Source organism: Rhinolophus sinicus, linkage group LG04 (assembly GCF_036562045.2).
Source record: "Rhinolophus sinicus isolate RSC01 linkage group LG04, ASM3656204v1, whole genome shotgun sequence".
NCBI lineage: Eukaryota > Metazoa > Chordata > Mammalia > Chiroptera > Rhinolophidae > Rhinolophus > Rhinolophus sinicus.
The window spans coordinates 103,863,283-103,875,451 of NC_133754.1; the positions used below are offsets into that span (position 1 = coordinate 103,863,283).

A 12,169-nucleotide genomic window follows, 5' to 3' on the forward strand; every position below is an offset into this window, starting at 1 on the left:
TCTAGGCACAACTTAACCTTCTCATTTCTGTAGTCTCTTCTCATTTGGTCACATTCACACTGTATCCTGATGGATCTTAGCATTTGGTTCATATGGGGACTCCAGGCGTGTGAGTTCCACAGCAGCTAGTGTAGAGACACATGCAGGATTCTTTCTCAGGTGTGTCATCCCTGCGAACCAGGAGTGACAATATTCTGACAGCCAATGACATGATCACACTCAGTCTGCAGTCAGGACAGTCGAAAGAAGGGTGGGCAAAATGCAGCAATAAGAATTTCCAAGGTAGCCAAATTCCACGGTGGCTCCACTTTCCCACTTCCCCAACCAGCTAAGACACAAGAACCTTACGTGGCTCTTCCCAGCTTGGAGCTTCCAAACTGCAGCCAGTCGCACTTTGTGTCAAAACAAAGAGAATTCTTTGTGCGTGACTTCCACCCAGTTTCTTTAACCAGACTCTCCAAGTTTTTCCTACAGTTGCCTCAAATCTTTCAGATTGGAGAGAGCAAGATTTAACTCAGAGCTTTCCTTTCTACCTTGGGGACAAAAAGGTATCTTACAAATAAAAGTAAAAACTGCCTTGAAACCGCCTACAACACTGTACTACAATACTGAAGATTTCTTGTTCTCCTACTCTAGACAAGTGGAAATATTTTAAATGATCACCAAGGGGGTACTTTTAGTTCAGTATTTATTTCAAATACCCTAGCACTGACTAATGTTCAAAAACAGTCTACAATTACTAGAAATTAAAATTGCAAACTTTGTGGAAATCCTAGCACTGTCTTGAGATATAAGAGCATTAACTGGATTTTAAACGAAGAGAACACAGAGTTGCATTTGTCATGTGGCAAATGCACTGGGCAGTCAGGTCAGATGAACCTCACAGGGCTGTGACCAAATGCCAGAACTGGGAAGCAGTAGGGTCACGTACATCCTGTACTGGGAGCTGCGAGGCAACGCCCACAAGGCCGGCTTCCTTGTTCCTGTCTCAGGATGGGACCAGCACTCAGCGTCAGATGTGGCCCATGGCACATGCAGACGAGTCAGTTGGGCTCCACCTCCCTGCCTTCTGAAACATGAGTGTGGTAGAGCTGTCCCCCACTGGAACCCATATCCCAACCCTCCCCTCCAAGTCCTGCCCGCCACCAGGACTCGCACAAATGCAGACGGCAGTGCATACAGCAAGGCAATGTTTTAGGTCATGGATCAAATCCTTTAATTAAAGGATGTGGTTAAAAACACAGATATAAATGATACCCTGTTTATATGTAAGGCAAGCCTATTACTAACAAGTTTCAGAGTTATCCATTGTGTATTCCTCAAGGTCTTGAAATAAATTGGGTTCCTTTTACAAGATACAAGTGTACTTTACTCAAAATATAACTTTTCTCCCTCCTGAAAAAAGGTAACACTGAGGAAAGGGGGACTCCAAGGCTGTGGGAAAATACAGCGTGTCACCCAGAGATGATTGTGTGACTATGATACACACGGGCTGGAAACAGTCTACCTTCATGTCGGTATCAGACGAACCCCTGTAACAAAGTATGTCTGAAACAGAGAATCGCTGTGGTGACATTTTATTTTCATTGCATTTTCACTGAACCTGAGAGAAAAGCTTGTCTTCAGTCTCCAGAAAGAGCAAGGAGGACCCAGCGCTTACCTGCATGGTACCCCAGAAAGCTGCTTCTGCCTCTACTCATCCGGGCTTCCGCCCTCCAATCATCCCATTTCCCCTCCCTTCATCCCACTTCCGCCCTCCAATCACCCCACTTCCACCTCCGCTCAGACTTGCCCCACCCTGACGGTACAGCCCACGCACCTGCACCAGCCTCCAGGCCTCGCTGATGACCGCATACTGCAGGCGATTCAGGGCGAAACCATCAATTTCCTTCAGGACCCTGACAGGGGACTGTCCGATCTTCTGCATCAGGGCATGGGTCCTGTCCACTGTCGCAGGGGCTGTCTCTGGGTGTGGGACCAGCTCAACCAACGGGACATAATAAGGTGGATTTACCTTATGAGAGAGACAGGAGGACAAAGAGTCAGCAGACAGCTGGAGTGCTTAAAGATTACCAGAGAATTATCGGATGTCCACACACAGTGCCCTTGGCACAACCCAACTGGCCTCACGCGCTTCAGTTAACTGTTCCCCAAATGCAGCCTGGAGACTGTTTTTCTTCCATACATGGGTGAAAGTTGGTAGGACCTCATGGTTACTAAATAACCACAAGAAGCATCCATTTTAAAATGACTCCTACAGAAAAGGAAAAGAAAACATATTTCTCCTGGGACACTGCAGGAGAGGCGGTGGGTCCTCACACAGCTACGTTTCAGAGGCTCCGCCTCCTCTTGGCCTGTTGTATCACACTCACCATCCTCTTAGAAAGCAAGAAAGGATGGCACCTGTTTTCAAATAAATTACAAATCAATGAATCACTTATCTCCTGCCTTAATCATTGAATTCTTCTCAAAACGTTTCACTGCTGGCCTTTTTAAAGATCAGAATAACAGGAAATGGAAGCGTGTCTGTCTCAGATGAACTTTGTCTCACTATACAGGATGCTTGGCTCACGGTCTCTCCACCATAAGCTTCATGGGTAGCAAAACACGGATGCAGACAGACAGAAAGCATTTTTATGCACAAATTGCTAGTTCTCTGTCTCCGTCTTCCTCGAAGGCTCTGAGTGATGGTGCTCAGGCTGCACCCTTAGCCTCCCTCTGTGCCCAGACTCCCCAAGAGGGCTCATCAGCTCCCACAGCATTAGTGCTGCCAAGAGGCTGAGACCTTGCATGGAGCGCACCTCCCACGGCAGGCCCACATTCATAAATGTGCCCTGGACACTTTCCCTCGGACATCCCAAAGCCATGCCCGCAACCTGTCATACATTAAAGTCACATCTCTCCCACCCCAACATGCGTTCCTCTTCCTCGCACCCCGTCTTGATGAGAACACCAAAGGTAGTACCACGAAAAGCATGCTTGATCCTGCCTCTCCCTCACCTCCCCAACTTCCCATCAGTGACCAAAGTCCTATCAATTATATTCACATCTCTCAGAAAACCCATTCCCTCTGCCACATGCTTAGCTCAGGCCATCACTTCCAACTTGGGTTCTGCACTCTCCTCACTGGCCTCCCCCTGCATGCTCACCCTCTCTGCCACTGCCAGGGTGACCCTTTGTAAGGCAGAGCTGTCAAATCCACAGAGACAGAAAGGAGGATGGTGGAAGCCAAGGGTTGGGGGAGGGGACTAGGGAGCTGTTGTTTAATGGGGAAGGAGTTTCAGTTTTGCAAGAAGAAAAGAGTTCTGGAGACCTACGTGGTGATAGTCGTACATCAGTATGTATTTAACATCACTGAACTCTACACTTAAACACGGTTAAGATGGTAAATGGTATGTGTATTTTATCACAATTAAATATTTTTTAAAAAATTAACAAGAGGACGCCGATCAGACCACTTCCAGCTCCGAATCCTGCAGTAATCCCCCCACCCACTCTAAAAGGCACAGCTGCATGATTTGGTGCCTTGCACTCCTAAAACATGAGTTTTCACATTCCTGTATCCATGAGCTCAAGGCGATAGGCTGCTGGGAAGGGACTTCCAAGTGCCTGAGGGCTTGGATGGGGTCATCCGCCATAGCGCCTCATCCTGTGACCAGGAAATCAATCCCTATTCCAGCCTCAGAGAAGGTCCTGAGGATCATGGCAGCTGCCTCTTAAATTTAACCGGCAGAGAGATGAGAGGAGGGAAAGGGAGAGGAGAGAGGCTCTACTAAAGAGGGAAGAATGGCTGTTTCCTGAAATGCTCTTCCCTTTGTGACAGAGACACAGGACGGGTCTTCTGCTGTTGGTCTATGAGGAAGATAGAGAAACAGGCCTGCAAGAAATGGGGAAAACAAAGGAGAGAAGGAGCCGATTTCTTTAAAGGTTAAGCGCTGGTCCTGGGCTGTGCAGGGAGGGGGCTGAGCCCTGCTGGAGGCACAAGAGGGGAGTGAGGCCCCAGCTCTTTGAGAGCTCAGGTTGAGCTGGGCGGCACAGGGGGCCTTCTCCATTCACCTCGTGAAAAGCCTGCCCGAATCTGGAACGGAGCAGAGGCATGTGATCAGGAGATACACAGCCCCGACACAGAGGCCGTTTATTCTCTCTGCAGTAGATGAAAAGAAGCTGACCTCACAGAGGAAAGGCAGACTGCTCCTTCCCCAGAAGACGCTGCAGTGAGCCGCAGTCCATTCCCAGCCTGGGGCTGGGGGCACTCCTGTCCGGGTGGACATGGCCATACAGCTGGCTCGGAGGATTTCATCTCTCAGTATTTTTATCATTTCCACAGTAAAGTCCTTTCATCGATGACAAGCCCCCACCTTCTGAACTTGCCTTCCACAGAGACAAAAATAAGAGCAGCCCCTCTGAGCAGGGAGCTGGCACTCTGGAACAGGCAGCACTGTGCAGTGTGGGGGTCACATAGATGTATGCACTTTCCAGACACAGCAAACTCAGAAATGGGCCATTCAAATGACTACCCACACGAGGGCATGTGGTGTCAGGGCCAGGTGGGAAAGAGTGGCACAGAGGGGCATGCTCGGCAGGATGGACTGGGCCAGAGCACTCTGGGCCCCATGCAAGCTGGCCTGACTTACTCCCAGCAGCGGTCGAGCTCCACGGCCCAGTGGTGCCGATGTCAGAGCTGCGTCCACTCTGGGTGAACTCCCTGTGGAAGACCTGCATCTTTCCCCAGCAGCCTCACCTACGGAGCATCGGGAAGAGGCAGGGAGGCACCAAGAGCAGGGGGTGTGCTAAAGAGGCCCCATCAGTTCCACTGGACTGCCAAAGACCAGGTGGAAAGGAAGGACAGAGGGGAACACCTTTGTAAGGTGCAGCTGAAACCACCAGTGGAAATCTGTGTGGTTTCCATGTACTGTTGACAGATTCTATGCACCAAGAGAGACTGCACCAAACTTGACCTTCAGACAATCACTGCAACCACCACCCCACTGCCAAATGGCTGTCCCCAAACCCTCTACATCTCTGTAGGGAGACAGGCAGAAGAGGACATTCAGCATACAAACGTCTGAGAGGAAGAATGTTGGAGACACAGAGAATGGCTGTATCACCACCTCTCTTGCTGCGCCTGTCACTTTTCCTGGCTTTAGTGTACGAAGCCCACTCTCAAATTCCATTTCAACTACCAGGGTGCTGAGAGAGCACACCCATCCACCAGTGTCCACTGGAAAGGTGCCCAAGAGAACATGTGTGACACCAAAACGCGCTGGCCAGTGGCATTTCTGTGCAGGAGTGGACATGGCAAACTGAGGGCACTAATCAGCTACTTTTTCCTTTATCCTATTTCCTGTCCAGGCAGAGGATCCAGGTGACTGGGCACCGAGCTGAGGGCAGTGGCATATGAGCTGATGTGCTAAGCCTCTCCTGTGTGGCCTGCAGGTCTGAACAGAAAACCCTGCAGCTCCTCAAAGATGACCAGTGGCTGTGGGTCACACAGTGACTGCCCATCCAGCTCAGAATGAATTGTCCAAGATGCTTTTGGTCCTTTCCAGAGGTCAGTGGAATGATCAAAAGGTGGGTGACAGAAGAAAGAAGGGATAAAATTCCAAAAACATTCAACCTGGATGATTTGCTTTAGTTAATGTTGGTTTGGGTTTAAAGTAATTTATAAAAGTAATGAGACAGTAATTTTACATAAGATCTGGACTGACTTTACCTGTGCTGTTTGTCATCGATGAGGTAAGTAACAGTGAGCAGTACGGTACGGGTATGAGGGAGAGAAATGTCACTGCTACTCAACTGCTACTGACCGGGCTCCCAGTCAGTGCTTGTGCGACACCGGAGGGTGCGAAAGCTGTGGTCTTGCCCATTAGACAGCTTAAAATTGAAGAGATGTGCTAAAGTCTTTTCTTAATTAATTAATGTAATTATAGTTGGTATACAATATTACATTAGTTTCAGGTGCACAACATAGTCATTCCACATTTTTATACCTTACAATGTGATCACCCCCTAAGTCTAGTAACCATCTGTCACGCGCACATTTATTATCACAGTATTATTGACTATACACCCCATCACCTTTTTATTCCAACCCTCCACTCTTCATCTCCTCTGGCAACCACTGGTTTCTTCTCTGTATCTACGAATTTGTTTCTGTTTCATTTTTTCATTTATTTAGTTTTTTAGATTCCACGAATAAGTAAAATCATATGGTAACTGTCTTTCTGACTTATGTCACTTAGCATACATAATACCCTGTAAGTCCATCCATGTAGTTGCAAATGGCAAGATTTCATTCTTTTTTATGATTCAGTGGTATTCCATTGTATAAATGTACCACCTCTTCTTTATCCAATTGTCTATTGATGGACACTTAGGTTGCCTCCATATCATGGCTATTGTAAATAATGCTGCAATGGACATGGGGATGCATGTATCTTTTTGTATTAGTGTTTCTGTTTTCTTTAGATAAATACCCAGAAGTCGAATTGCTGGGCCATAAGGTAGTTCTATTTTTAATTTTTTGAGGAAACTCCACACTGTTTTCCACAGTGGTTGCACCACTTTATAATTCCACCAACAGTGCACAGGGTTCGCTTTTCTTTCTACTCTTGCCAATACTAGTTGTTTGTTGACTTTTTGATAATTCTGAGTGGTGTGAGGTGGTTTTGATTCGCACTTCCCTGAGAGCAAACTCTTATCAAGGGATTTAGGAGCTATTTTCTGAACAATTTGATTTAGTTGTTTTCTAAATAGCCTTAGAAGTAAAAACAGTGGTTAGAAGTTGGAAGCTTTCAAGCAAGAGGCTTCCACCTTCACTGAAGCAATTGAGTAACAATCTAGTAAGTAGTTTACCATTTCTAAGAGCCCTTTTTATGGACATATAAATACCACAGAAGCAAACATATAATATGCTGCATAGGACACAGTCTTTGGGTGCTTCAATTAAGGTTAGCACTCTTGGTGCTAATTTCACTTGTATTTGAATATTTGAGGGGTAACCAAACATGACTGGCTTTCGTCTATGTTCTATGGGTTGAAGTTGCCTTATTTCATAACTTTCCTTCACACTTTCCATTATACTTCAGTATGAGGACACCCAGACATCCAGAACTACAGAGTTCTGTAAGTCCAAGCTGTCCCTCCTTGCAGAATATAAAATCTAGACAGTATCCATGACTCGCCCTTTTCCTTCACCTCCTCAAGCAAGCTGGGACCTCCTGACTCCAAACTACTCTTGCTCAGAAAGAGGAAGTTCCCTGCTCTCTGTTCTAGGGCCCCCAGCCTCACCTGTGCCCTCGTCATTTACACCTGGACTCCTGCCCCACGTTCTGTGGAGAAGCTACCCTTCCCCCTGAGCCACCTTCAGACTACCCTCCAAAGGCACCATTTCCTCCGCATTACCAAGATGCTCTGTACCTCAGCCAGCCTCAATTCTGTAGAGTAATTCTGATTCTCTACAACCCAACTCTTACCAAGCCTTCCAGCTTTCCCTTCCTGCTCGCCAAGTATGTGTGCCCTTCCAGTCTGGCTGGTCCCCTCACGGTTCTGCACACCCCATGCTTGTTCTTGGCCCAGGGACTTTCTCATACTCTTTCCCATCCTCAAACACTCTCCTCCCTCAACAGCCCAACCAGATCCTAGCCAGTCTGCCCAGCTTCTTGGTGTAGCCTCTCCCCAGCCTTAACCACTGATGGCCTGGTGGTGCTAAAGGTGTGGTCATCACCACATACTGTCAGACTTATGACAACTTGAGCTAAGCTAGCTTTTCTGTCCCAACAGACCATCCCAGTTCTGCAAGGGCAGGCTGAGCACAGTTGGTCCTCAACAGTCCACCCAGTAATCCCTGACTCTAATTCCTCTCCTTTCTAATTCCCCTTTCCTCACACTGACACAGTCATCTCCAGAAGATTTATTGAGAGCTTGCATGCCAGTTCTAAACTCATTGTCCAATACGCCTCACAATGCAGGCCTAGTGACTGAGTCTGCCCACTTACTTAACTACAATGGACGGTAGACAGACGAGAAGGAGGAGGAGCTCAAGAGTGGGACTCAGCATCTGCATGTTAGCAAAACTCACCCTACTAAGTAAAGTACACAGTACAAGTGACAGCTCTACAAAATCCCACTAGGTGTACATATTTTTTTAATGTAGCACTTTTTCCTCAATAGAGGAATTATTTGTTTAGTATTCTCTCTTTTCTCGGCTAAACAGTGAGCTACTTGACAGCAAAAGTCTGTAAGATTGCTGTGTCTTTATGCATTAGGTATATAGAGACAATCCAAAACTTTTTGGATAAAATTCTTTTGAAAAATGCCAGTCCTGTACAACTCTCTAAATACACTAAAAACCATTACACTGTACAATTTGAATTGTGTGGTACGTGAATTACATCTCAACAAAGCTGTTAAAATATACCAGTGAATTGATTAATCAAAATGTATTGCTCCCAGAAACCAAAATGAGATGAGATCGGTTCTGCAGGTTGAACACACTTACCGGATGAGCCACAACACACTGCTTCACGTGTGTCAGCCCAGAGAACAGCCTGGAAGGCAGGAGGCAGGAGGTGGAACTGCTGAGGACCACATCATCACCCACGATTCCATCTAACTGAGCAAAAATCTCCTTCTTCACTTCGAAGTTTTCTGGAACACATTCCTGGGAAGGACAAATTCAAATCACATAATCATTGCACTCAAACCTCCAGCAAAGCAGCTTATGTTTGATTCACTCCTAAAATGAACCAATCAGAAAACTGCCAGCAAAATTTGAGAAAAAAACAAAAAGCTGCCCCAAATTATAACTGGTGTTAACTCTGGAAACTGGACAATGCACATAGGCAAGTTGTGTTTTCTAGTTCTGTGACCCAGCAATACCACATCTGGGTACTTATCCAAAGAAATCCAAAATATTAATTTTTAAAGACATACGAGGTCTGACAATTTAATTCATGAACTTGCCACCATGTGCTTACATTGGCAGCACTGTACAAACAGCTCGGTAAGGTCTCATAACCTTGGTATATCAGTGTCTCACAGCTGTGTTCATGTCGACATGTGGCGGTGTCTTGCTGAGTGGCGTTCATTATTGTTGTTGCGTGTTTTTGTGTGCCATCGCGAGAATGTCTGTGCTTCAATTAGAGCAATGAACAAACATTAAATTTCTTGTTAAACTTGGCAAGAGTGGAAGTGAAATCAGGGACATGTTAGTCCAAGTTTATGAGGATAATGCCATGAAGAAAACAGCAGTGTGCAAATGGATTAAATGTTTTTCTGAGGGGAGAGAATGTGTCACTGATGAAGAGAGTTCAGGGCAGCCAGTAACGAGCAGAACTGATGAAAACATTGCAAAAATTCGTCGAATTGTGTGTCAAAATCGTTGACTGACTGTGAGAAGCACAACAGAGCAAGTAAACATCGACAGAGAAACAGGAAAATCTTAACTGAAAATCTTGGCATGAGAAAAAAGTGTGTGCAAAAATGGTCCCAAAGGAGCTCACCAATGAACAAAAGCAAAGGAGAGTCAAAGTTTGCCAAGACCTTTTGGAGAGGCAAGACGATGTTTTGGGCCGTGTTATCAGTGGTGATGAAACATGGGTGTACCAATACGACCTTGAAACAAAGCGTCGAAGTACACAGTGGAAGTCAGCCAGTTCTCCACAACCAAAAATGTTCGGTCAGTCTAAATCAAGAGTCAAATTGATGTTGCTAACCTTTTATGATTTCAGAGGAATTATTCATTATGAATTTGTACCAACTGGACAGTTAACCAAGTTTACTACTTGGAAGTGCTGAGAAGGCTGCGTGAAAAGTTAGGTGACCTGAAGTTTTTGCCAACAATTCATGGCTCTTGCATCACGACAATGCACCAGCTCACACGGCACTATCTGTGAAGGAGTCTTTAGCCAGTAAACTAGTAACTATATTGGAACACCCTCCCTACTCACCTGATCTAGCTGCCAATGATTTCCTTCTTTACCCGAAGATAAAGGAAATATTGAAAGGAAGACATTTTGATGAGATTCAGGACATCAAGGGTAATACAATGACAGCGTTGATGGCCATTCCAGAAAAAGAGTTCTAAAATTGCTTTGAAGGGTGGACTAGGCACTAGCATCGGTGCATTGCTTCCCAAGGGGAGTACTTCGAAGGTGACCAGAGTGATATTCAGAAATGAGGTATGTAACACTTTTTCTAGGATGAATTTGTGAACTTAATTGTCTGCCCTCGTATGCACCCGTGTTAATTGCAACATTATTTACAATCACCAAGATATGGAAGCAAGCTAGGTGTCTGTCAATAGACAACTGGATAAAGAAGAGGTGGTACATATATACAATGTATTACTCAGCCATAAAAAAGAATGAAATCTTGCCATTTGCAACAACATGGATGGACCCAGAGGGAATTATGCTAAGTGAGGTAAGCCAGACAGAGAAAGACAAATACCATACGATTTCCTTATATGTGAAATCTAAAGAACAAAACAAACAAATAAAACAGAAACAAACTCATAGATACAGAAAACAAATTGACAGATGGCAGATGGGAGGTAGGTTGGGGGGCTGGGTGAAAAAGGTGAAGGGATTAAGAAGTACAAATTGGTAGTTACAACATAGTCACAGGGATGCAAAATACAGCACAGGGAATATAGTCCATAATATTGTAATAACTACATATGGTTCCAGGTGGGTACAAAACTTATCAGGGAGAGTGCTTCATAAGGTATGTGAACGTCTAACCAACTATGTTGTACACCTGAAACTAATCTAATATTGTAGATCAACTGTAACTGAAAAATAAATTTTAAGAAAACGAAAATTCTCATAATAAAAAAGCCATCCAACTACATTGGGGTGGAGTCTACAGACAGAATATACTCAGCACCTCAGACAGTGCTGTGAACATCAGCAGTGTCATCGCCACCTTTTCCCTTGTCTGTTCTGACCATCAGATCAACTTATCATCAAGGAAAAATTTCGTCTTTGGGAAATGAACAAACATATTACAGCCATAATTCTCTAAAGGTTTCTTGAGCATCCATTTCTCATTGGAAATCCTTTGGAAAAATAACTTTGTTTCTAAAAATGTAAAATTACTTGAATAGAGGTTGGGGAGGAGGATAGAGAAGCAAATTTGGATTAAATATTGCAGACAAAAACTGTGCTGAAATTCTCATGTGTGAAGTTGGGGTGGGAGTGAGGTGACACTGTCAAAAACCCAGCACCAGCCCCCAGGTGAGGGGTGTCCCTGGGAATGTGATGCCTGTGGGGGGTACTCACTGCTCCAATCCTGCAAATCCTAGAGGCAGCCTTCCCCTCCGGCCACCACCAGTTCTGGGAAACCATGCCTCGGACCACTGCATCCAAGGGGGTCCTGACTCACCTGGAGGCAACAGGCCCCGCAGGGGAGGCATCACAACTCCCAACATTCCCTGGTGAATTTAGGATCGTGGTTCTCAGTATGGTCCGATAACCATCAGCATCAGAATCAATGGGGTGCTTGTTAAAAATGCAAATTCTCAGGCCCCATCCCAGAACCAGATCAGAGCCTCTGGAGCTGGGGTCTAGGCACGTGCGTTTTTAACAAACATTCTGATGATTTTTGTTTCTACTAAAGTTTGAAAGCCATGATTCTAAGATGTAGGTCCGAAGTGTGGTGTGCTACCAAAAACATCCTCAGGGCTCTCTCCTCCCCTAGCACCTCTATCCCAACCCAAGGGACCAAGATGATTAACGTATTACTAGCACTTGGGTACCGGGAATAGTATCTACACCAGCAAGTACCCAGAAGGTGCAGAAGTGGAAGCACTACTAGGAATGTTTGTACTACCAAAATCACCCCTCAAAAATAAAGAAAATATTTTCAGGACTGACTTAATATCTAATTGTTAATAATAATATCTAATATCTGAAATCAGCTGTGAAATAAATATTATGAAATGAATTCCATTTCTATATCACCTACAAGATTTGAAAATTTTGCTTGATGGGTAGGATTCAATATTGTTTGTTTATACTTTTAAAAAATATAATCAAACCATGTGAAATTTTATTAAGAACAAAAGGTCATATAAGCACCACATCTGAAAGACAGAAGGGAAAATGCAGTCATTTAAGAACTGTAAAGCCCATTGTGTTAATTCCCCTTATCAAAAGGGGAAAAA

At 45.0% G+C, this 12,169-nt stretch overlaps 1 protein-coding gene across 2 annotated transcripts in view; it reads right to left on the reverse strand.

Annotated features, from left to right (window-relative positions):
* Positions 1 to 12,169, reverse strand: part of CRYL1 (crystallin lambda 1) — a 114,968-nt gene that overhangs the window by 21,925 nt on the left and 80,874 nt on the right. For both annotated transcript variants that reach the window (XM_019715679.2, XM_019715680.2), the window contains exons 4-5: positions 8,501 to 8,662; positions 1,820 to 2,014 (exon numbers count right to left, since the gene is read on the reverse strand). In XM_019715679.2, coding sequence (XP_019571238.2) covers positions 1,820 to 2,014; positions 8,501 to 8,662 — 357 coding nt within the window. The remainder of the gene's footprint in view (positions 1 to 1,819; positions 2,015 to 8,500; positions 8,663 to 12,169) is intronic.